The sequence below is a fragment of the Mastigoproctus giganteus genome, chromosome 7 (assembly GCF_048544385.1).
Source record: "Mastigoproctus giganteus isolate SK-2022 chromosome 7, ASM4854438v1, whole genome shotgun sequence".
In the NCBI taxonomy this organism is placed as follows: Eukaryota; Metazoa; Arthropoda; class Arachnida; order Uropygi; family Thelyphonidae; genus Mastigoproctus; species Mastigoproctus giganteus.
In genome coordinates this window covers 101,384,348-101,411,665 of record NC_143581.1, presented here as the reverse complement: position 1 = coordinate 101,411,665, position 27,318 = coordinate 101,384,348, and the positions used below count along the sequence as shown (strand labels likewise).

Sequence of the window (27,318 nt, the reverse complement as noted above, 5' to 3'; positions counted from 1 at the left end):
CAAACATTACAATATACCTTAAGCGAAATAAAGAGTTTTGCTTTGTTTCGGTCCAGATATTTTGCAGTGGAAAACAATGTGTCGGCAAAGACATTGTTGGTCTTGTGCATGAACTGAACATTGATCACAATACCTCTTTTTTTTTTTTTTTTTTTGGTAGTTGTTGGCACATTGGCTTCTGTGGCCATAATGCACCTCCCAAGGTTTTTGCAGTACTTTGATCCAAGCCCGAGGTGGGATTTGAACCCACGACCTTTGGGTTGCCAGGAAGGCACTTTACCCACCCAGCTAGCCTGGTCGGCTACAATACCTCTGAATGGTGTTTGTTCATTGATGCATCAAAGCTAAGTTTGAAAACAGTATTGCTTCATAATGGAAATACTTTACCATCAATTCCTCTTGTTCATGTTGTTGGCCTGAAAGAAACTTACGATAGTATATCCCAGATTCTTGCTGCTATACATAACAATGACTATGGTTGGAATATTTCTGGTGATCTCAAAGTGATTGGACTGCTTGTTGGGTTGCAAGACAGTTTCACTAAACACTGTTGTTTCCTGTGTTTGTGGGATAGTCGTACATCAGCCAAACACTACATCGTACAACACTGGGACAAGAGAGATTAATATATTCCTGGCAAAAGCAATGTAAAGTATGTTCCATTGGTTGATCCACAAAGGTTTTTCTTTCCCCTTTATACATCAAGCTTGGACTGATTAAGAATTTCACTAAGTCACTGGATAAAGAAAGCAGAGGATTTGTATATTTACTGAAAATGTTTCCAAAGTTATCTCATGCAAAGCTGAAGGAAGGAATTTTCATAGGTCCTCAAATAAGAAAGCTCCTAAAAGATGAAGAATTTCAAAGAAACCTGAATGATGTTGAACTGGCTGCATGGAGATCTTTCAAGGCTGTGGTACACGGATTCCTCGGAACCGAAGTGAACTATGAGCAACTGGTGACAAACTTGCTGAAATGTTACAAGAACATGGGGTGCTAAATGTCATTGACAATGCATTTCCTTCATTCCCTTCTGGATTTCTTTCCTGAAAACTTAACAGATGTCAGTGATGAACAAGGCGAGTGCTTCCACCGGGACGTATCTGCAGTGGAAAAACGATACCAAGGTCTCTGGGACTCTGCCATGATGGGAGATTACTGTTGGTTCTTTAAACAGAAAAGCATTCTGGAGTATAAAAGGAAATCATTCAGTGGGAAACATGTCAAGTAACATATATTGTGTGTAATAATTACAACCATGTATGCTGATATTGCATAAAAACAAGGAATTTAAAAAATGCTTACATCTTTTGATGTAGATGTGACAGAAGTAAAAGATTGATATTTTCATAATCAGGACATGAATTTTGTTCAGAATAACCAACTTTCGTTCCAGAGGTATGACGGAAAAAAAATTGTTGGGTAGTGTAATCATATTCAGTAAGTAATGCATGTTGTGCCTCTTTCTGTACATATCTATGTATAGAAAGAGGCTATGCCTGATGTATACAAGGGCTTTGCCTGATGTATACAAGGACTTTATATAGCTTGTAAGCTTGCAAACTATATGAAGGCTGTCTTCCTTCTTTCTGTTAAAAGCAGCACAACCTAAGGCGCCTCCGTAGCCAGGTGGGCAGGAGCAGCAGTGCGTAGCACACGCTTCTTGATTAGACTGGGGTTCGAGCCCATGACCACCAAATACGGAGGATGCAGAAAGGTCTGGGAATGACCACCGCATATGGCCTTAGTTGCTAATGCTCCTAAAAAAAAAAACAAGTAACAATAAATAAACTTAAGTATGCTTATTGAGTAATTATTATGAAAATAAATAATGAGAATAAATGTGTACCATTAAAATTCATTTTTATATGGATATTACCCAGTTAAGTTTATACAGTTGATAATGTTACAATATTTACAGGGCAATGGTGTCATCCCTAGAAGATTTTGAATCAAGATTAAACCAGGTAAAACATACATTTGCATGTTCCGGTAATCAAAAATGAAGTTTTCACGAGAAAAAAAAATTGTCTAATGAAATTGAGCTGCGATATGCAGCATTATTGAAATGAATTGCCTTAGTATTGAAAATGTGGCAATTAAAAGGCACTATTTCTCATTATTATAGTAATGGTATTAGAGTTATGTGATGCAAGAAAACGAGTGTTATGAGCTTATGTATCATCAGCCAAAAAAAAAAAATTTCACTCATCCATTCCCTCTAAAAATTTGTCCAGTTCCTCTTCGAATTTATTTAAGATATCAACTTCCACAATGACAGATGTAAGTTTGTTCCAGCAATTAACCACCTGGTGGCTAAAGAAATTTCCACACATCTATTTTACAACTTTCTTTCCTCAATTTCAATTTATGCCCCATCAGGTGAGTACTCTGAACAAAAGAAAGAATCCCATTAGCATTGAGCTTTTTCAATCCATTAAAGGCCTTATGCACCTCAGTTAGATCACCTTGGAGGTTCCTAGTCTCCAGAAGCTGCAATTTGAAGAACTTAAGCCTTTCTTGGTAACACCAACCCTTGGTTCCACTCACCAATCTCGTTGCCCTTCTCTGTAATTGTCCCAACAGCTCTATATCTTTCCTAAAATGACGCTTCCAGACCTGTCTTGCAAAAGTTGGAGTTTTCATAAAAAAAAAAAAAAAAAAAAAAAAGTGTGGCCTGACCATTGCTTTATACAAGGGGACAGTCACCCCCTTATCAGTGCTTACAAAATTCCTGTTTATCATTGACAAGCTACTCTTGCAGTCTTTTTGCACTGCTCAGGAAACTTTGTATCTGACTGCACAATTACCCCCGGGTCCTTTTCATTCTTCACTACCCTGATACGTTACTCTGGGGTTAATGCTACCCATATGCAGTACTTTTCATTTTCAATGTTAAACTTCAGTTGCCACCTCTCAGCCCATCTGTTCAACTTTTCTAGATCCTGTTGCAGTAGTGTACTCTCATTATTGTCATTAACAACCCTACCAACCTTCGTATCATCTGTAAACTTAGACATTAACCCTGATATACTTCATCAATATCGTTCATAAATATCGAAAACAACAATGGTCCCAACACTGAGAACCCTGGGGAACTCCACTAATAACATTAGTCCAGGCGCCTCCGTAGCCAGGTGGGAAGGAGCAGCAGTGTGTAGCACATGCTTCTTGATTAGACTGGGGTTCGAGCCCGTCACCACCAAATACAGAGGATGCGGAATGGTCAGGGAATGAGCACCGCATATTCCCGGAGCAATATGGCGTTAGTTGCTAATGCTCCTAAAACACCAAACAACATCAGTCCACGAAGAGACCATAGATAACCACGCTGTGTTCTCCCACTCAACCATCCTTTTATCCATTGTAGTAACTTGCCCTTAATGCCATACTGCTCCAATTTGAACAGTAGTCTTCCATGTGCCACAGTATCAAAAGCTTTACTAAAATCCAAGTATATGATATTAAAATTATTCTTTGCATCCAGTTCCTTTGTGACCACATCATAGTATCCAATCAAATTTGTAAGACAAGACTTCCCCTTAACAAACCCAGCTGTGTCTGAACTATAACTGCAGTCTTGTCTAGATGATCCTGCATTGCTTCCTTAACCGGCGACTACGTTATTTTCCCTGGTACAGAAGTTGAAATAACTGGTCTGTAATTACTCGTATCATCTTAGATCACCCTTCTTGAATTGGAGATACATTTGCACATCTCCAGTCCATGGGGACTTCCCCTGAGTCCAAGGATGCTCTCATAATTCTGGCTAAGGGTTTGCTTACTTCCTTTGCCGTCTCCTTTAATATAACTGGATAGATCCCATCCACCCCAGGTGCCTAATAATTATTTCTTTGTGCCAGTGGTACCACTATTTTAGGTGGGATGTTTCAAACATTGTTTGCGGTTGCATATTGCCTACATGAGTTTGAATTTTTTCCAAGAGTTTTATATTTTGTTGTAATTTAGCAAAGTATATTAGTATTTAAAAGTGATCTCTGACTAGAATCCATTTCATATCCTTAGAAAATCATCCAATATTTAAAAATAGACCATTCAATAAATTCATTACTAAAGAGAGTGTAATTAAGTAACTAAAAAAATTTACTTAATTTTAATTAATGATATGAATTCACATAAATAATATTATATAATATATTTTTTGATTCATACCACATCCACAAAATATTCTCAAAAGAAACCCCAATTAGCAATTTGTTGGTTAAACATATTTACACAGTTCATTATGTCGGCCAAAACAAAATAAAGAGTTAACAAAAATATAGCATTGAATATTCCACTGCAGTTCTTGTAACATGGGGGATACATTTACACATCTCCAGTGCAGGACGGTGGAGCATTGTTTGCAAATGCACTTTGTTTCTGAATTTTTTTCAGAAAAGAAATCAGCTGAGGATAAGTCTTGGGATTGATCTAGCCACAAATCTGATGAAATTAGTACTAGTGTTAGTAGTGGTATATGATCCAAAAAGTAAGCTTATAAAGCATCAGTCACAAAAAAAAAAAAAAAAAAGACCCTTCCCACATCACTTGCCCCTCCAGTACTTTATCTAGTTCTTCCTTGAATTTATTCAGACTGCTCACATCCACAATAACAACAGAAGAAAGTTGCTTCGATCAGTCCACTACCCATTGGGTGAAGACAAACTATCTATCCGGCAATCATCTTTCCACAGTTTTAATTTATGTCCCTTATGTATTCTGAGCAAGAGAAAGAATGAATTTTTGATATTGTGGAAAGTACCCCTGAAAGAAAGCTCATGACTGCCCTCTACTATAAAAATTTCAGAAATATCATGACAGTTGGAGAATTTGCAGAACAATTGCAACTAAAGAGGGGTACCAAAAGTAGAAAAAATGACCAGCTGAATATAATAGCTGAGATTTCCCCTAAAACATGGCAACAAATGAAAGAACAACAGAGCATCTATGCTAGCTGGACCAACATAGATTCTGGCGCCTCTGTAGCCAGGTGGGAAGGAGCAGCAGTCCCTAGCACGCTTCTTGATTAGACCGGGGTTCAAGCCCGTCACCACCAAATACGGAGGATGCGGAAAGGTCAGGGAATGACCACCGCATTTCCCGGAGCAATATGGCCTTAGTTGCTAATGCTCATAAAAACCAAATAATAAACAAACCAGCATAGATTCTCTGTTGTCATTGACACTTTTGTACAAAAGTGTTATAAATGTCACAATATGGACACACTGCCATGGACTGCTGCTAGAAAACTCCTGTCTGTGACCACTGTGCAATCACTGACCATGACTACAAAAATTGTCGAAATAAGTATCAGCAGCCAAAATGTGCTACTTGCAAGTCCGCCAGGCTGTCTGACCATTTACACAGATCAGGGATGTGAAATACCCCTACATGCATATAGGTAGAATTCAAGGATGTCCATGAGGCTATAAGATCATGGAATACACACTGCCTCTGCTCCCCAGTGGTAGTGTGTGCACATATCACTATCACCAGTGGTGTAGGACAGTTTTATATTATTTCCATGTATAGTAGACCAATCATCATCATCAGCCATTTTCAATCCACTGCAGGATGAAGGCCTCTCCAGCAACTTTCCAGTTCCTTCTGCTTTGAGCACTGGACATCCATTTACTACCCACAAACTCATGAATTTCATCTATCCATCTCCGCCTTTGTCTTCCAGGTTTTCTTCTAGCTCCTCTTGGATACCATTCTGTTATTTTCTTAGTCAGGAAGCAGGTAGTCATCATGTCTTCGAGCTATGTGTCCTGCCCAAGACCATTTTAGTTCTTTAGTTTTGATAAGAATGTCCTTTACTTGAGTTTGTTGCCTAATCCATGTGTTTCTCTTCTTATCTAACAGTCTTATTCCCAATATGATTCGTTCCATTCTTCGCTGTGTAGTTCTCAGCTTCTCTTCCATTCTTTTGGTGAGTGCCCAAGTTTCACTTCCATAAGTCATGATGGGGAGTATACATTGGTCCATTATTTTACGTTTCAGACAAACTGGGATATTGCTCTTCAGTATGTGACTATATTTCCTGAATGCTATCCATCCAAAATTTATTCTTCTCTTGACTTCCAGCCATTTATCATTATTACAGCTAATAACTTGTCCCAGATAAGTATATGACTCCACCTTTTCAATTACTGCTCCTTCAATCATTATTTCCCTTTCTGTGGCATACTTGTTCATCATTACTTTTGTTTTAGCCATATTCATCTTTAGTCCAAAATCCTTACTAGCTGTGCATAACTGATTAAGATTTTCCTCTAATTCTTTGGGATCATGGCTTATGACCACAATGTCATCTGCAAATCGTAAATGGTTTAGGTACTCTCCATTCACATTGACTCCTTTCTGCGACCAGTCTAATCTTCTGAAAGCTACCTCAAGGGCGGCAGTAAACAGCTTCGGAGATATTGTGTCTCCTTGTCGAACTCCTTTCTCAATTTTAAATTTCCTACTGTCTTTGTCTAGTCTAATAAAGGAGGTAGCACTCTCGTATATTTTCTTCAAAATCATAATATATGGGGTATCAATGCCTTGTCTTTCCAGTGCCCGAAACATTGCCTTATGCTGTATGGAGTCAAATGCCTTTTCATAATCCACAAATGCCAGGCATAATGGTGTTTTATATTCATTTGCTTTCTCCATTAGCTGTGATATTACATGAAGGTGATCCATAGTTGAGAATCCTGTCCTAAAGCCAGCTTGCTCTTTCGGTTGATTCTCATCCAGTATTCTTTCTAATCTGTTAGTAATGACCCTTGTGAACAACTTGTAGATGTGGGATAACAAGCTAATTGGTCTATAATTTCCAATTTCTGATTTATCTCCTTTCTTATGCAGCAAAACTATGATTGCATTATTCCACTGCTTAGGCGTCACACCTTTTCTAATGCACTTTGTGAAGAGCCTTGCCAGTTTTTGTGTTATGTCTGTTCCTCCCAATTTCAACAACTCTACAGTAACTTCGTCTTCCCCCGGGGCTTTCTGATTCTTCATTTTCTTCAATGCATGTTCTACCTCATCAGGAAGAATATTGGGTATGTCGTATGTGTTGCTACTTTGCAATCCATGTTCCCCACTGCTGGCATCATTCCCCTGCTCCTTGTATAATTCTCTATAGTAGTCTTCTGCTATTTGAATTATGCCTTCTCTGCTGTTTATAAGTACACCATCGCTATTCTTCAGTTTCAGTATCATTTGTCTTTCTGTATTACTGCTCATGGCTGCTGATTTAAATCCTTTGTTTTAAATTTTTTGATCTACTAGACCAAAACAAAGGATTTAAACAATTTAAATCCTTTGTTTTGGTCTAGTAGACCAAATGAAGGTATAAATCCTAGCACAGAGTACTTACAAACAGTTACAGCTCTGCTACCAAATTGTAATATAATAGTGAGTGCTGATGTCAACTGCTGTTCACCCTTATAGCACAGCCATACAGAAGACAGATCAGGCACACACAATGGCCAAACCTTAACAGAATATATAGCCACTTCCACATTCCAGGTGTTAAACCAGCCTCACAACATCCCTGCTTTTAGGAGTACTATATGGGAAAGTGACATTGATGTAACTCTTGCCACAAATTCATTAGAATACAGAATCTGACTGGTGTGTCCAGCAGCCTGGACCACATCAGATCAAAGAGCAATAACTTTTATGTTAAACAGACAACATGAGCAATCCAGATCAAACAATAATTATAGCCTGGACAACCATGCACTGATTATATCTGACATTTTACTAAAACATCAAACCTTTCTATCACTAGGGAAAAACCCAGGAAGCAGGTAGTCCCCTGGTGGTGCCCTGAACTGACTATATTCAGGAAAAGGGTGCACCAGGCAATGAGACACTTTCAAAGAGCCAGAACATCTTGGCCACAAAATGAGGTGGATGCATTGAGAGAATCATATAGAACTCTCAGGAATCAGTATACAGCCCTCATTAGAGATAAGAAAAAAAGAATTTTTGAGGCACTTGGTAGGAACTAACTAGAAACAATGACCATTGTGGAGATGTTATAGAAATAACTGTCAAACTAGATGGAACCCCAATATTGTTTTGGACAGAATCTGTGAACAACACCTTAGACAGTATTATCCAGGCTGAGGCTGGGGACTATTTCCTTGCCCAGATCGACATCATGAAAGAAAATACTGATTATGACAATGCCAATATAGAACCTCCATTTACTATAGTACAGGGATGGCCAACTTAATTTATGATGCAATCTACTTTTTTTTTCTTCAAAATGTGCCATGATCTACCATCTCAAGAATTTCATTGCACATGGTTAAAAAAGTTAATCAACATATTGAAAAATGTTGTTTATAAATTTTAAAATTAAATACAATTCAGAATTTTTATTTTAAATTCGTATGTATTTAAATTTTTTAATTTATGCAAAGTTTCTGTCTTCATGTCATCTTCCAAGCTTTCAAAAGTGGGGATATACTGTGATAAGGCCAACTGTAAAGAATCTTCTGTATGCAAGTCTGTAAGAGTAGGGCGAGTCTTTGTTTGTTTCAAATATGAAAAGGGCAATTCACATAGATATGGGGAACCAAAACAGGAATTTAAAAGTTCGCTGCATTTTTTTTTTTTTTTTATATTTGGGTACTTTTCTCGGCAAACATTTTCAAAAGTCCCTTTTTCTGATGATCTGGCTTTTAGGAAGATATTGTTTCACAATATAATAATTTCATTTTCAAATAATATTTTATCCATGTGAAGAACCTCAATGGTTTTTTTTTTTCTGCAATTTGTTTCATTTCTAAGCCAACATTAAATGAATAAATATATTGAACGATGTCTTCAATTGTTTTAAAATCACTGAATCTAGTTTCAAAATCATTCACAATTCTCTGTTTCAGAAACATTTGTCACTAATAAATTCAAAAACAGGATATTTTTGCAAATGATCTTGAATATTTGCAAAATGGTCAAATTTGTTTTCTTTGAGAACCTTAGCCATTGCCAAAAATTGATATTTATATGCAGAAATACCCACATGTGACCCACTTTTTTTTTTTTTTTTTTTCCCTTGTAATTCAAAATTCAGATCACTTAATTTACTGGTAAAATCTGCCAGATCACAGAGCCACTCCTTATCTTGTGCTGCTGATAATCATCTCCCCTTTGATGAACAAATTTTTTTAATTTCATTCAGCAAATTTCGAAATCTCTGTAAAAACTTAGTCCGACTCAGCCACCTCTCATCTATGTGTAAGGTCAGAACTGGTTCATTTTCATCGAGTTGCATTTTGAAGTCTCCTTTGAAGAGATTGTCCTCTGATGGAATTCACAATTTTAAAAGCTACGTCCATAACACTTTTAGTAAACACTTTTAGTATTTAATATTTTGGTGGCTGCTTGTTGGTGGATGATATAGTGGTAACTCAAAAAATCTGGGAATTCATCGTCCTTTTTGCACAATGCGAAGAATCTGTTAAGCTGCCCCATCATTACTTTAGCTCCATCTGTTATTGATATTAAAAATTAAATAGTGGTAATTTAATTTTTTTCGATAAAATTTTTGAATGCATTAAGACTGGCAGAATCATTGAAAACCATATGAATAAAAACGAGCAATTGAGCTGAATCATTGACGTCTGTAGATTCATCGAGTTGTAAAGAAAAGGGCACGCAATTGTTCGCTCACATTTTTACTCATTTTTTCAGTGAGTCGCATCACAGTATTTCGAGATAATTGCAGATCTTGAAGAGAACTTTTATTTTCATTTTTGTTCTTAAAATTTTCAAAAAAGAATCTGTTATTTTTAAAAATGCGTCTTTGTTGAATTGACCATCAGATTATGGTTTGCATTTTTTTGCAAGAAAATGACTCACTTTAAATGATGCTACACTTACTGCTTTCAGATTGGAAATTAGGTGTCATGAAGAAATTTTGTTGTGTGAATAATCTGGATTTAAGTTCTTTTAATATATTTTTTCGAAGGTCACTATTAGGCTGGGCACCTCCATAGCCAGGTGGGCAGGAGCACACACTTCTTGGTAAGACCGGGGTTCAAGCCCATGACCACTAAATATGGAGGATGTGGAAAGGTCAGGAATGACCACCGCATATCCCCCGAGCAATATGGCCTTAGTTGATAATGCTTCTAAAAACCAAATAACAAACAAACTATTAGGCTGAAAATCCTGAAAATGCCTTTCTAAAATTTCCTTTTTTGGCTATGGCCACAAAAGCATTGCAAATCAAACAACATTTTTCTTTTATCATCACAAAAAGGTATTCTAGTTCCCACTCTAGGTGAAAATGATACTTGTTTTACTCTTTTTCATAGTATTCATTTCAAATCAAAGGGTATTAAATTAACATAAGTGCTGTCCTGTTATTAATATTAAGTAAGCTAAATAAGAATTTTACCCATACTCTATTCTCTCTGCAACATAACTGCTTGAATTTTCACTAGACAAGCCTAGTGGCTGTGCGGTGACATGAGTAGTCATGTCGTTCAACAAATTTGTAATAATATTTGTATTATTATGCAGTAATAACATTTAGATTTTGACTAATCTATTTTTTACATATATTTAAAATCCGTCCTGATCGACTTATTGCCCACCCCTGCTATAGAAGAATTAGAAATAATACTATCTAAAACCAAGAACAATAAATGCCCAGGTTATGAGACCTCTTAAAGATTGAAATAATCAAAAAACTAGCAGAAATAGCACCTAAAAAATTAATAGACTTATATATATATAACAACTGTATAATAGAGGGAATATTCCCAAAAATATGAAAAAAAAAGATATTTTAAGACTAATTCTTAAAAACCCTGAGGATCCCCCCCCCCCAGTGATCCTAAATCATACAGACCAATAGCCCACTCCCTGTACTAGGGAAAAATATATGAAATATTAATATATACTCTGTGCTGCCACTTTATTAGGTACACACCTACCTAGTAGCATGTAGAGCCTCCTTTAGCCTTCAAAACAGCCTGAATTCGTCTAGGCATGGATTGAACAAGATGCTGAAAACTTGCAAGAATGGAGTACCATGCAGACATGAGTGTGTTACGCAGTTCCTTGAGATTCGATGGAGATGTAGGCCTTCAGCGAACAGCCCTTTCCAGCTCATCCCAAAGATGTTCAATAGGATTGATATCCGCAGACTGAGCGGGCCACTGCAGCAAAGAAAAGTCATTGCCATGTTCCTGGAACCATTCCATAGTGATTTGGGCTTTGTGCACCGGCGCATTATCCTGCTGGAAGTAACCATCTGACTGAGGATAAACTGTCAACATGAACAGATGCATTTGGTCAGCAATGATGTGGCATTCAGACGTCAGTCTATGGGTACCTAAACATCACAGTCCATGTATTCGTGTTGTTTATGCCAAATTCTGAGCCTTCCATCAACATGATGCACCAGGCTCATCGACTCATCAGACCAAGCAACTGTTTTCCAATCCTCGATAGTCCAGTGCTGCTGTTGCTATGCCCACAGGAGGCGTGCTCTCTTGTTCTTCGTTGATAACAAAGGTACATGATGTGGCCATCAGCTGTTGTAACCCATTCGCAACAAAGTGCGACTAGTGTATAGTGTTTTTAGAGTCTAACGGCACCAGGGGTTTCCCCCATCTCCGCGTAATATACATTGTGGTGTGATACAGAACACTGTAGAGGCCAGAGGTTTAAAAGTGTATGGATATTGTGGTGTGTAATGTTTTGTACCGTTGTTCATCTGGTCTTTTCGCCGTTGGGTCTCAAATGAGGCCCACCGTTGCCCACACTATACCTCGTGGAGGCAGACCAGGTACACTAGTATTTTAGAAATTTACTATTTACTCTGGCAGGTCCTGCCACCTAATTTCCTGAGATTTCATTGGCTAGGACCTGAAAAAAAAAAAAAAAAGTGGAGGGGGGCCAGGAACGCTAGAAATTGGGTCAGGTCGAAAGAGATAAGTTATACGGGTTAGAGTTCATTTTTTATTATTTTTTTATTTTTTAAATTTTTGTGTGGGGCTTGTGTAGTTTTGGCAAGGGTCAAACGCTAGTCGCAAGATAGCTAGAGAGGGAAGGGAGACTGAAGACTGGGGGGTGAAAGACAGAAATATGGAGTCAATAGTGAAGATAACCCCAAAAGTCGGCGGGACAGGCCCATGCCTCACCAGGTGAAGATAGGGGATGGCAGGGGGAGGGTACAGAGTAACCATCCCCTGCCAAGGGAAGGGAAAGAAAGTGAACCTAGTGAGGGTACCCGGTTCAGATCGCCTAATGATGTTTTGGCAGCAAACAGCATAATGTCTTTGTCAGGTCTTCGTACACCATTCCTGGGCATGTTGTCCCGTCCGTGTGAGTGGTCAAGTCCAGATAATGACTCCAGTTTAAGCCAGTGGTCAGATCCAGGTTAAGTTAATGATTAGTTTTTCAGATTGTAGATGTTAGGTTTTTGTTTGGTTGACACATCTAAGGATCTTTATTATGGATGATGAGTGGTTAGTTTGTGGGAAAATTCCTGCTAAGGTTGTGGGTATGTTCTTCTTCTAGTAAAAAGATCCTGCGCAAACTGCGTTAAGGCTTTATAGTTGTCCTCGCTCTCCAGGAGATATTGTTCTTGGTTTATTGGTGAGAAACGTATTCTAGTTATTAAGAGGCGGCGGAGGTCTTCGTATAGTTGGCAGTGGTGCATGAGGTGCTCCCACGTCTCTGGCTGTCCACAGTGGCAGAGAGGGGTGTCACTCAATCCGAAACTGGAGAGTTTTGCTCTTATTGCGCCATGTCCCGTGAGCAGGTAAGATGTCAGCAGACCCGGTGAAAACCAGTTTGGGCTTTTGGGAAACACTAGTTGATTATCCGGTATGAATCTTCGGGTGACTTCCCCTTTTGTCGAAGTCGTCCAGCGGGTTTGCCAGGCCTGCTGTAGGTGGGTGAGAAGGCGTTTTTTCTCAAGTTTACGATCGTTCGCCGGATCAGTTGTGTAGTCTAGGCAGGTGATTGATTTGCCTTTGGATAGTTGATAAAGCAACCCACAGCGGACGATCTCCAGGTCCAGGGGGAGAGCACCCAAGAAGGACCTGGAGGGCGTGGGTGCTTACAGTACAGCAGGCTTTCGAGATTGTTAGTAGGACTGAACGTTGAATGGTCTCTAGCTTCCTTTTGTTTACTGCTGTTACCGCCTTGTGGAACCAGACTCCTGATGCGTATGTTATTGCTGGTAAGAAGACTGCCTTATAGAAGAGGGCTAGGGTCCTCCTCTTAAGTCCCCAGTCGTGACGAGTGACTCTAGCTGTTAGTGCGAAGTATTTTTTGATTTTGCTTCGGAGGTAAGTAAGATGGGGTGTGAATGACAGATTTTTATCCAGCAGAATACCAAGCTATTTAAGTTCGGTAGAAATCTTAATTGTTGTTTCCTGAATCTTTATCTGGGGGAGGCCTTCTGATATTGAGAGAACCTTTAAGTATAATGGAGCAAGTTTTTGTTGGGGATATCTTTAAGTGGTTTTGGGTGGCCCAGTCTTGTAGGATATTTATAGCACGGTTTGCAGAGATCTCTAGTTGAGTTCTTGAGTCTGCCGCCAGCATCAGGATCAGGTCTTCCGCATAGGCCTGCGATCTCACATTATCAAGGTCGAGGTTTAGAAAGCTGTCGAGCATCACGTTCCAGAGAAGTGGGCCAAGTACTGAGCCTTGTGGGCATCCTCTATAGACTGGTCGTGTGACTGAACAGTACGGAGCACTGACGGTTTCTGTTTGCAAGATAGATTTTTATACAATTGTACAAATTAGCTGGTAGTTTTGCTTTCCGGAGTCTGCCAAGGACGCTTGGCCACCAGAGGGAGTCAAACGCCCCGGAAAAATCCACTGAAATGACAAGGCAGTATTTATGGCTGGTAGTGGTAGCTGCTTTGACGATATTCTCTAAGGCGTCCACCGTGGAGCATCCCCTTCTAAAGCCATATTGGTTGTCAGAGTGAAGGCCAGCCTTGGAGTAATGAATTTCTATTCTATTGCTTAGAAGATGTTCTAGGAGTTTGCTTAGTATGGATAGAAGAGCGATGGGCCGGTATGACTCCGGAAGGTCTTGTGGTTTTGTCGGATTCTTGAGAATAAGCCTTAATTTTGCAGATCTCCATACTGCTGGGAAATGGCCTGCTTCAAAGCAGTGGTTGAAGAGGTTTAGGATCTCATTTGGGATGGTTTCAACAGCCTTCTTTACGATCTCGGGCTCCAGCATATCTTCTCCTGGAGATTTCTTGTTTTTTATTTTTGCTGCAGCGGAGTCCAGTTCTTCCTTGGTGAAGCTGTCTTCCACTTGGGCCGTCGTGTATGTGCTGTTTTCCTCACATAGTAGTATTTGCTCTGGGGTACTTGGTGGCATGTGTTGATGGAACATGGCGTCAAGGATGTTATTTATAGATTCGGACCATGTCTTTGTATACGTGCCTTGTGGTGTCTTGGTGGCTGGGATGACTTCTCCCCTGGGGAGTTTGTTTGTGATTACTCTGTAGACCACTCCCCATGGAGCAGAATTTCCAGCTGTGGAGACTAGGTGCTCCCAGGAGCGCTTCTTCCTTTGTTTAATCAGGGCTGTGTATTCGTTTCTTGCCGTTCGGTACTGCTGCTTGAGATACTGTACTTCCGCTTCCGGCTATGTCCATCTTGCACGTTGAAAATTTTTCCATCGGGTGTAAACCTCCCGTCGCAGTTGTTGGAGCTCTGGGCACCACCAAGGTTCGGCTCCAAGAGAAGGTTTCTTCCATTTAATAGAGTTAATTGAGCTTTCAGTGACTAGGCTTACAATTGCCTTTTGGTGCTGGTCTGAGTTCAGTCCAACTGTGCTGAGAGAGCGGGCAGCCATGATCAGTGAATCCTTAAATTCCTGCCAGTTTGCCTTGTCAATTGCAAATCTATGTAGAGTTTGCCTCGTAATTGGTTGTCGGCTTACTGATCGGTGCATTTGGAAAGTTATTACACGGTGGTCCGAAGTGGTCCAGCTTTCTCTAACTGTCCAGGATGAAAGGTGTTGTGCAACGGATCTTGTGGCCAGGGTGATATCAATTGTGGCTTCCCATATTGTACTAGAGAAGGTCGGTAGGTTATTTGGCTGGTTGAGAATTGAGAAAGAACTGTTTGAGAGATATTCTTCCAGTCTTTGTCCGTTGTTTGTGCCTCGTCTATCTTGAGTTTCACTGAACCACACTGGCGACCTGCAGTTTACGTCGGCGGCAACGATGATTTTTGCATTTGGGAATTCCAGAGAGATGCTTTGTAAGTATCTAATAATCAGGAGAATATCCTCCCCCGGCCGAGAGTAGAGAGAAACTGCATAAAATTCCCCCAAAGGGGTGATGATATGGGCACAGGCTGCCCAGGGAAGGCAGTAATGTGGTATTTTGGTAACAGTGAGATCAGAGTTTCTGACCAGGATAGCCGCCCATGGGGTCTCCCCGTCCACTTGAACGATCTTATAAGTCAACGGATACCCTCTGACTGCCTTACTGCGAATATGGCTCTTGAAGAAAGAGGATATCGAGGTTCTCCTCATCTGCCTTTTTCCTCAACTGCGCTGCAACTGCTTTAGCTCGCTGGGCATTAATTTGTGCAAATTTTACAGTGGTAGTATTAAATGGTTTAAGGTAAGTCCCCATAATCAAGCCTTAGTTGGCATGTGCTCTTAGCTTTTGTGTAGGCAGGGCATTTATTGTCCCGGATGGAATGATCTGCCTGCATTTTCATTGATTTGCAGTTTGCGCAATTGGGTGGGTTTTCTTTTTTAGTGCACGAGTTAAAGTCATGGCCTCTCTCAGCACAGTGTCCACATGTGGGTTGAGCTTGGGTACACGTGTGTGTCGTGTGTCCAAAACGACAACACTTGTAGCATTTGGGGACAGCTACATGCTCCTTGAAGCGGTGACTGCCCCAATTTATGAACACTCTATTTTGTTGACTTATTGTTCTCCAGACTGCGGGGGAAAGCTCCACTACCCAGTTGGTAGAATTTCCCACTCTGGCATTTTTTTGGAATTTCGGGAAAACGAGGTCATTTGGTTCAACATCTGGGTGGTCCTGCTTGGAGGTTTCTCCTGTATAGTTCATCCTGGAGCGTTGCTGGGGTTAGGTCCTTTTCGGTATCATAAATTATTATGCTGGGCCCCTTTCTTTTCGGGGGTGCAGCCTGTAGGCCAAGTGTTTGTATTTTGGGGTTACTAATTATTTTGTTAGCTTCTTCTTTCGTCTCAGTTTCAGTGATGACACCAATATTACGTGTCTTATGCACAGATTTAATTTTTGCCGTTTTCAGGTCTTCTGCTAAATTTGCGACCACTATATTTTTTACTTCCTCACTTGTGTGATGATCTTCTGTTGGAAGTAGATCTAACAATTACCAGATGTGGTTTTTGTAGGAGAGTTTTTTCCTTTTGGTTGAGTTTCCTGATTCAGTTGTTTGTTCAGCATTTCTGGCAATCCTCAGCGCGTCTGCATAGGTAGGGGCGCGCTGTTGCATTTGACTATCCCTACCGTCAAGATATGCCTCGAGTTTAGCCACTGCTTTCTCGCGTTCGAGGTGCGTTGTAAGTAAAATGGTTTCCAACTTCGTCCATAGGGAAACTATGTCTGCGTGCAGAACTGTACTGACTCTGCTGTTGGTTGTCTTCATTAAAGTTTCTAGTGCAGTTCTCAGGTAGAGAACCTGCTCTAAAATGGGACCCTCAGGCAGAGTGGGATCCAGTGGTGTCTCTTCATCATCATTTTGTCCTTGCTGGGAAGATCGGTCTTGTAGTTCCTTTCGTTCACTTTGAGATCTGGTTTCCATTTCTGATTTCGGAAATGATTTTTTATTGCGCTTCTTGGAGGCTGGAGTAGGCCTGGAGGCCTCAGTATCACCCCGTAGGCCTAGAGTTTGGATAGTTTCAGGAGCCAAGTCCTGGCATTCATCAATGATATTATAGTCTGCAGTGGACATGATTTTCGAAAAACGGAAAACAGGGGTTTCCAGATAATCGAGTCGCCGTTAGTATTCTCCTAAAAAAGTAGCAAAATGATGGTTGAAACAAGTCTCTATAATAAACAGGAACCGGGCATTGGGCTGTAGCCTTCTGGTCACGTGGGAAAAAATAGGAAAAGCTCAAGTGGAAAAACCTCTAAATGAACAGAACAAGGTGTTTTTTTTTTTTTTTTGTTTTTTTTTATTATTATTATTATTAGAAGTTTTTGGGGACGATCAATACGATGACAGTCTTCATTTTCTTGCAGGATAAGCCCCGGGGGAAGTTTCACATCTGCCACAAAAAGTTTGTAGACATGTGGGGAACACACAGAAAACATGGTAAAGTTAGTTTAAATCAGGCGAAAAGTTTCAGAGACGTTGTGCCTATGGGCATAAGAGGAGAAAAGTGCAATTAGGGTGGAAGAGGTATAATCCCTAATCTTGTCGCCACGTGACGTTATTCTTGACCTTGTTAAGCGACAATCACTAAGCAACATAAGCAGACAACTGCTGGCACACAGCGGGTGGTCCCCTCCCCAGTCACAATTTGCTAGATATTAGCGTGGCAGCTCCGAAAAGACCGAAAACTGCTCTCTTCAATTTCCTGCCAATGGCGGCATGGCGACCTAACCATTGACAAAGACGATGAATAATTAACGTTAAGATCTAGCAGAAAGATCCCAGAAAACACCAAAAAAGTCTCACCAATGGAATCCTCTTCTGAACTTGTCTATGGAGAACATAATTCCAGAAGTATGAGCCACTTTAAGCACTTAAATTAAACAAAGTGCGACTAAAGTAAAGTGTAAAGTGTGTTCGTGTCAAACGGCACCAGGGGTTTCCCCCATCTCCGCGTGGTTTTCTTTGTGGGTGTAACAGATCACTGTTAAGGCCAGAGATTTAAAAGTGTATGGGATTTGGAAGTATTGTGTTGTGTATCGTTGTTCCTCTGGCCATTTAGCCGCTAGACCCCTGCTGGGGCCCAACGTTGCCCACACTCAGCCCCGTGGAGGCAGACCAGGTACACCCAGCATAATTATTTACTCTGGCAGGCCCTGCCACCTAATTTCCTGAGATTTCAGTGGCTAGGGCCTAAAAAAAAAAAAAAAAAAAAAAAAAAGTAGTAATAATAAATAAAAATAATAATAATAACGCGATTTTAGGGGGTGGTTCGCTAATGAGGTTAAGTTTCGGAATTGATGCACGATTTGGCTGTTATAATTTGGAAGTTTAAGTTTTTGTCGTGTGGGGCGTACACTGTGATGTATAGAGAGAGAGAGTGGGGGAAAGACTGAAGACTGGAGGGGAAAGACAGAAGTATGAGGCCAATAGGGTAGACGACCCCAGATATCAGTGTGGCATGCCCATGCCGCACCAGGAGAAGTAAACGGGGGAGACGGGGGAGGGGACGGTCCCGGCCCCTCCCACCGCCAGGATATGGAGAGAAAGTGGGCCAGACTAGGTGTCCAACCCAGATCGCCAAAAGGCGAGGCAACAGCGTAGCTGCAGTCACAGTCATGGTTTTTGGATGTTCAGTTCAGTGTTGCTTCAGGTGGGTCACAGTCTTGGTTCAGTCTCACTTGTCTCGTGTTCATCTTATGGGATCAGGAAGAGGAGTGATGACTCTGGTCAGTTTGTAGTACTGCTTTGATGTCAATTCAGGTAGTCATATTCGTTGAGAGCATCAGTCCTGGCCATTTGCACCAGGTCATGAATGGAGAGTTATCTTTGTTGGTAATACAAAGTGCGACTAGTGATCCATTGCGATATTTTGTTCTGCGCACCAAGGTTGTATTCTGACGTGATTTGCGACATTGTGGCCCATCTGTTTGCTTGCGCGATTCTAGCCATCTTCCTCTGACCTCTCTCTCTCATCAACAAGTGATTTTTCTTCCACAGGAGTGCCGTTGAGAGGATGTTTTCTGTTCGTTGCACCATTCTCGATACATCCTTGAAACTGTGGTGGGTGAAAAGTTCAGGAGAATTACCGTTTCAGAGATGCTTTGTCCAGCACATCTTGCACCTACTACATGCCATGTTCAAAGTCCGTTAGATCACTCCTTTTGTCCCTTCTTGCTACGGTTTGTACACAATGATACTAGAAAGGTTGTTCTGCTGCATCTATATCCACGACTGTAGTCATGTGACTTCCAACATGTGGGACAGACCATTTGTGTGCACAGCAGGGGTGTACCTAATAAAGTGGCAGCATAGTGTATATAACAGATTATCTCAATACTACACAGAAGCAGGATTACATTCAAACAATCAGCTTGGTTTTGAGTAGAGCGACTCTATGCAGGATGCCATGCACCACCTACTGACAACAGCCAAAAACACAGTGTTTGGGGAGGGGCATCACTGGTGGTTTCCCGCAAATGTGCCATAAGTACTCCTGTGTGGGCCAGGAGCCTCTGGGGCCTATTCCAGAGGGGAAAAAAAGAGAGATAAAACAAAAAACCAACCCATGGTGCTGGTTATCAAAGAAAAGAGAATATAATAAAATATAGCAAAATAAAAGCCAGTAGTGTTGGTTAGGAAAAAAAAAAAAACATTGGTACTAGTTTAGATAAATAATAATAAAGAAAAAAAAAATTAAAATGACAATAAATAAAATAAAAAAAAAAGACTGGTGCTGGTTAACAAAAGAAAAAGACTGGTTGACAAAAAAAAAAAAAAAAAAAGTGGTGCTGGTTAAGAATAATAATAACAATAATAATAAAATAGTCTTTAATAAGTACTCTTGTATCCAGGATAATTCAGAAGTCAAACTGGTAACAGTGCAGTGACAATTCTTGCATGCACCAACCATAGAAGAAAATATAGCTAATTTTGGTGCAGTTATACTTAATTCATGAGCAGCCCAGCACTACACAGAAATGTCTTTAAGTGCCCTCTGAAGTTACATTTTGTCATCCAGGACAGCAGAGAAGCATACTATTTCCTGACTCACACAGGTGAATGTGTTGGACTATTTTGTTTGATTCTCTTTCTGCAAGCAAAGACCTCACAGGCAAAGTTCTGAAGAGCTAAAATATTATTCTTATTCTGTAGAAGCAATTCCTCCTCCCCTTCATCCTTATCATTCTCGCTATCCATTTCTGCCAGCAGGACAGGCCTTTGATGGGATATTCAGATGATCTACGTGATGTCAAAGGTACAGTACCCTCATCATCCCTGTCATTCTCGCTATCCAATTCTGCCAACGTGACAGCATTACCCAAGAGAACCTCCTCCCGACAAAGGTAAAGAAAGCCAACATGAGAACCACAGGAAACTTTTACCGGGAAAACTCATTTCCCACTACCACAGTTTCTCCTGCATTCTCGGTAAACAGATGGTGTGTGTGTGTGAGTGTGAGTGTGTGTGTGTGTGTGTGTGTGTGTGTGTGTGATCGGTAGTGGCAGTTGAAGTTGTTAACAATGTAGTTCATGAGTGTGATGCCTTCGCGGCTGAAATTTACTTATGGATACACCCTCCAGACTGCCTCAGTCTTAGGGTGTTTTTATTCCCCCCCTTCCCGCTGCTTTAACATAGGAAAATGAATTCTACAGGTGGGGCGTGTTATCAGTAGTGTGTGTAGAAGTCGTTTTCCTGTTTTAAAACAGCAGGAACGGGGGGTATAAACACCCTAAGGCTGAGGCAGTCTGGAGGGTATACCCTTAAGTAAATCTCAGCCCACTCATGAACTCCAATAGTCTGCTTTTAATAATGAAAAAAAAACTAATCAATACATCATTATCGACTTCTACTGCCACTACCAGTAACACACCATCTGTTCACTCAGAATGCAGGGAGCAACTACAGTAGCGGGAAATGAGTTTGCTCGGTAAAGTTTCCCCATGGTTCTCATTTTGGCTTTCTTTACCTTATCCCCTCCTCCCATTCCGACATTTTCTCACCCGCACTTTCGGAGACAGAACCCTCAGAAGATTCTCTACTTACACCCACTGACAATTTACCTTGTGACATGCTTTGATCCTGAAATTCCAACTTACGTGTACAATTCCAGTTCTTCCTTAATTTGTGTGAAATTTGCCAACTCAGTCATCCCTCTACCAGCAGTGGGATTAGACTCCTTTTTTTCAACATTTGTAACATCTGCCAATGCCACACCACAGATTTCCTCATGTGAGACCACCCCTGGTGAATCTGACTCCATTCGACAAACTTTTTTTTTTTTAACGTATCTCCCCTTTTCTTTTAATTAATATTAGCATTAGCATTAGTAGAGGCATTTGATGCAAGAAAGCAAGCTTATGCAGCATCAGCCACAAAAAAAAAAAAAAAACCCACTTCCACTTCACCCCTCTGTTCGTTCAAAATTCCTGTCCAGCTGAACCTTAAACTTATTTAGGCTATCAACCTCCACCACAAGGGATGGAAGTCTGTTCCACCAACCAACCACCCGCTGGCTAAAGGCAAATTTCCGCACGTCTATCCTACATCTGTCTTTCCTCAATTTGAATTTATGCCCTCTCAGGTGATTTTTCTGAGCTAGAGGAAGAATCCCATCAGCATTGAGCATGCTTAAACCATTCAAGGCTTTATACACCTCTATCAGATCACCTCGCTGGTGCCTACTCTCCAGACACTGTAATTTGCAAAACTTAAGCCTTTCTTCGTAAGAGCACCCCTTTGTTCCATTCACTAATCTTGTTGCCCTTCTCTGTACTCGTTCCAGCAGCTCTACATCCTTCTTGAAATGACGCCTCCAGACCTGTATACAGTACTCTAGGTGTGGCCTGACCATTGCCTTTACAATGGAATAATCACCTCCTTATCCCTGCTGGAAAAATTCCTGTATATCATTGACAATACTCCATGAGCTACTCTTGCAGCCCATCTGCACTGCTCAGAGAACTTCATATCTGCCTGCACAACCACCCCCAAGTCCCTTTCATTCTCTACCACTGTCAGTGTAGTACCACAGAGCTGATACATTGCTCTGGGGTTGCTGTTTCCCATGTGTAGTACTTTACATTTGTCAATGTTAAACTTCATTTGCCACCTCTCAGCCCATCTGTTCAACCTTTCCAGATCCTGTTACAGCAGCATAGTGTCAGTAGTGTCCTTGACAACCCTGCCAACCTTTGTATCGTCTGCAAACTTGGACATTAAGCTTGATATACCATCATCAATATCATTTATAAATACAGAAAACAATAATGGACCCAACACTGAGCCCTGAGGGACTCCACTAATAACATTAGTCCATGATGAGCAGTGTCCATTGATTACCACTCTCTGTCTTCTCCCCCTCAACCACCCCTTTATCCATAGCAGCAATTTGCCTCCAATGTCACACTGCTCCAATTTGTGTAGCAGTCTTCCATGTGCAACAGTATCAAAAGCCTTTCTAAGATCCAAGTATATAATATCAAAGTTATTCCCTGCATCCAGTTCTTTTGTGACTGCATCATAGTATCCAATCAAGTTGGTCAGGCAAGACTTCCCCTTAACAAAACCATGCTGTGTCTGAGCTATAACTGAAGTCTTGTCTAAATGATCCTGCAGTGCTTCTTTAACCAGTGCCTCCATTAATTTTCCTGGAACAGAAGTTAAGCTCACAGGTCTATAATTACTTGTGTCAGCCTTTGATCCTCCTTTGTGAATTGGGGTCACATTTGCACATTTCCAGTCTATGGGTACCTCCCCTGAGTCCAAGGAAGCTCTCATAATTAGGCTAAGGGTTTGCTTACTTCCTTTGCTGCCTCCTTTAATATAACTGGATAGATCCCATCCACCCCGGGTGCCTTTCTTGTGTTTATCTTCAACAGTTTCTCCTCCACTTTACTCCCAGTTATTTCAAGATTCTGTAGCTTACTGCTAGAGTTGAATACACCTCTGGCATTCCCCTTGCTGAATAACTCCTCATGTGTGAATGTCGATGCAAAATATTCATTTAGTTTGTTAGCTACCTGAGCAGGATCATCAACAGTTGACCCATCAATATCAAGTGGACCAATCTGATTCATCCCCTTCCTTCTAGAGTTTACATAAGTAAAGAACTCTTTGCTGTTTTTCTTTGCATCCCTTGCCAAGGATTTCTCGTAACCTGCCTTCCTATGGTGATATATTATATCACCATAGGAATTTCCAAAAGAAGGCAGAGAAGTAATATAGATGCTGCTCCATAACCATAAAGGGGGCACTACTAGTCTTCTTGGGGCCTCCATAGCCAGGTGGGCAGGAGCAGCAGTGCATAGCACATGCTTCTTGATTAGACCGGGGTTCGAGCCCGTGACCACCAAATACGGAGGATGCGGGAAGGTCAGGGAATGACCACCGCATATCCCTGGAGCAATATGGCCTTAGTTGTTAATGCTCCTAAAAAAAAAAAAAAAAAAACCAAACCAAATTAGTCTTCTTCCTCCATTAACAATGGCTGTATAGCCTTTACTAATTAAAACTCGGTCTTTAAAATTCTATATCTTTTCTGATAAGAAGATATTTTTTCTGAAAATTAGATACAACTAATTAGTTGTCACATACCCCTCCACCTATTTAATGTCCCCTGCATCCATAACTTGTAGAATTTAAAAATCAACTCTTCAAACTTTCAAATACCAGTGCTATGCTAAAGCATAGGTAGCTGAAATTGACAGTTAGATCAAAGAATGCTCTAACTGCCAAAACAGACTTATCGTAAATTTTGGTTAAATATTACCTTTCTTTAATTAGAAATAGTCAAACCTGATAGACCTTATAAGACTATACCCAAGTATCACAAAAGGAATTAAAGTAAATGCCTTAAAACAATATTTATAAATGCATTTAGTAAGAGCACACATAATAGCAACCATCACAGAGAAAAAGTACATGTTGGCAATCTCTGTAGGCTTTGCTGGGACATTTGATTCACTCTGGTGGCATGGTGTCCTTAGAAGACTCTGCCAGACAAATGTCTCACGAAACCTCTATAAGGTAATAAACAGTTACTTTAAACATAGAAGTGTCTCAGTTTGCAAAAGGTTCCAGGAATTAATTCACTCTTGTGAATAAAGGTTGCCCTCAGGGTTTAATCCTTGGCCCTTTCTTCTGGAACATTGTTCTAGACGAATTTCTGCCCTTGGATCTGGGCCTGGTGGAAAGCCTAGCCTTTGTGAACAATATTCTTTGGAATGGACCCAATGGAATGGACCCAACAACTTTGGGTCCACTGGATATTGATGGTTCAACAGTTGAGGATCCTGCTCAGGTGGCTAACAATTTAAACGAGTATTTTGCATCTACATTCACGCATGAGGAGTTATTCAGGAAGGAGAATGATGTAGGTAAAGTAAAAATTGGCAGTGAGCTGGATGATTTTGTAATAACTGAGAGGAAAGTGGAGGAGAGATTGTTGAGGATAAACATAAAAAAGGCACCTGGGGTGGATGGGACCTATCCAGTTATATTAAAGGAGGCAGCAAAGGAAGTAAGCAAGCCCCTAGCCATAATTATGAGAGCTTCTTTGGACTCAGGGGAGGTATCCATAGACTGGAGATGTGCAAATGTAACCCCAATTCACAAAGGAGGATCAAAGGCTGACACAAGTAATTATAGACCTGTTAGTTTAACTTCTGTTCCAGGTAAATTAATGGAGGCACTGGTTAAAGAAGCACTGCAGGATCATCTAGACAAGAATTCAGTTATAGCTCAGACGCAGCATGGTTTTGTTAAGGGCAGGTCTTGCCTGACCAATTTGATTGGATACTATGATGTAGTCACAAAAGAACTGGATGCAGGGAATAACTTTGATATTATATATTTGGATCTTAGAAAGGCTTTTGATACTGTTGCACATGGAAGACTGCTGCACAAATTGGAGCAGTGTGGCATTGGAGGCAAATTGCTATATGGATAAGGGGATGGTTGAGTGGCAGAAGACAGAGAGTGGTAATCAATGGACACTGCTCAACGTGGACTAATGTTATTAGTGGAGTTCCTCAGGGTTCAGTGTTGGGTCCGTTGTTGTTTTCGGTGTTTATGAATGATATTGATGATGGGATATCAAGTTTAATGTCCAAGTTTGCAGATGATACAAAGGTTGGCAGGGTTGTTAAGGACACTACTGACGCTATGCTGCTGCAACAGGATCTGGAAAGGTTGAACAGATGGGCTGAGAGGTGGCAAATGAAGTTTAACATTGACAAATGTAAAGTACTACATATGGGAAACAGTAACCCCAGAGTAACGTATCAACTCTGCGGTACTACACTGACAGTGGTGGAGAATGAAAAGGACCTGGGGATAATTGTGCAGGCAGATATGAAGTTCTTTGAGCAGTGCAGACGAGCTGCAAGAGTAGCTCATGGTGTCTTGTCAATGATAAAGAGGAATTTTTCTAGCAGGGATAAGGAGGTGATTATTCCCTTGTATAAGGCAATGGTTAGGCCACATCTTGAGTAATGTATACAGGTCTGGAGGCCTCATTTCAGGAAGGATGTGGAGCTGCTGGAACGGGTACAGAGAAGGGCAACAAGATTAGTGAATGGAACAAAGGGTTGCTCTTACGAAGAAAGGCTTAAGTTTTGCAAATTCCAGAGTCTGGAGACTAGGCACCGGAGAGGTGATCTGATAGAGGTGTATAAGGCTTTGAATGGTTTGAGCATGCTCAATGCCAATGGGATTCTTCATCTTGCTCAGAATAATCAGCTCAGAGGGCATAAATTCAAATTGAGGAAGGACGGATGTCGGATAGATGTGCGGAAATTTGCCTTTGGCCAGCGGGTGGTTGGTTGGTGGAACCGACTTCCATCACTTGTTGTTGAAGTTGATAGCCTAAACAAATTTAAAGCTCAACTGGACAGGTATTTCGAACGAACGGAGGGGTGAAATGGGAGTGGTGTGTGTTTTTTTTTTTTTTTTTTTTTTTTTTGGCTGATGCTGAATAAGCTTGCTTTCTTGCATCATATGCCTCTACTAATGCTAATGCTAATATGATTCTCCTTCTAAAAGGAAACACAAGAGTGGTTGTAGAGCAAAGATCAAATGCCTCCTTCATGTAACTGCAGGAGCGGACAGAAATGCACATGCTCAGGATATCACCTGAAAAAACTAAGCCATATTTTTGAAACGAAACCTAAGGAGACCGCCTCAAATTAAAATTAATGGAAAAACCGTAAAAATGGTATCAGAACTAAAATGTCTAGGATGTTGTTTTTGACTCAAAATTAACTTTTTATCCCCATTTAGCATACTTGGCAAAAAAAAGTGAGAAATTATGCTGGCATGATTGCTAGGATCAATCAAGCAGACTGGGGCTGCTTGTGGGAAACCACGCACCTGCAGTGCCGGTGCATGGTTTACCCACAATGCCATAGTCAGAAACAGGAACAAATTAGAGAATTCAGAGAACAGTAATTCTCATTGTAACCAGAGCACACCGGCACTGCAGGTGCTGGCTGGTGTTCTCCCACTTTACTTGGAAATAGCCAAAAGAGGCTTATACTACAGACTTAAGAAGGGCATACCCACAGAATTTCTGAATTTCCGAGTATAGTCATTGACACAGCTAATGCCATCAAGGCTGAAAGAAAAACAGTAGCTACAAAGCTCCATTAGCTATGGAAAACAAATTGAGAACAGGAAATTAGAGGTCTGGTTACCAAAAGGTTTCTGCCACAGGCGGCAATGGTTAGCCTGAAGTCACCAAAGTGGTATGCCCCTGGACTTTTTACATTTATATTGACAGGAGTATGGAATAAAGGATTTCATCCCAACAAGAATAATTTCACTGACTCAGTCTGATCAAACGTTGACATTAGAAGATTTGAAACAGTAATCCGACCAAGGTAAAGAAAAATCTGCAAGATTTTGCAATTCTTGTAATAACATGAGGTTGAGAATGGCCATGAGAGAAAGACTCCATTGGGGAAGAGACCATCACCAAGTTATGACCTAGATGACCACTTACCTCGACCATGTACTTAGAAGGGTTGTTTGTGAGAAAAGAATTGAGTGTTGACTGTGTGGTTAAGATTGTCTGGTATTCCAGTAGGTAAATGAATAATCTGTAGGAGGTTATTGGTAATTGCAAAAGCCTCAGCATCCCAACCAGCTTTATCCATAATTTTATTCTATTAGTTTGACTATCATTATGTATTCAGTAGTAAAAAAAGGTAGGGAAGACACGTATGAAGTAATGAAATTTTTGGGTATGGATGGGTACACATGGCAAGAATATACCCAGCTCCTTGACATAACATGGCCTTGAAATGCTCTCTGCATAGCATTGCTCAGATTCTCTCCAAACCATCTGGCAGCAAGATTATACACTAGCTGATCCAGAAGCTAGAGCATTACAAGTAGGTTTTGGTTTTTGTGGATTGTCTAGTGACTGACATACG

General features: G+C 40.6%; 1 protein-coding gene across 1 annotated transcript in view; it reads left to right on the top strand.

The window, feature by feature from the left end:
- Nucleotides 1–27,318, top strand: part of LOC150083111 (nuclear distribution protein nudE-like 1-A) — a 246,800-nt gene that overhangs the window by 61,495 nt on the left and 157,987 nt on the right. Inside the window, exon 5 of the mRNA XM_090378392.1 lies at nucleotides 1,922–1,967. Within this exon, the coding sequence (XP_090234518.1) occupies nucleotides 1,922–1,967 (46 nt within the window). The remainder of the gene's footprint in view (nucleotides 1–1,921; nucleotides 1,968–27,318) is intronic.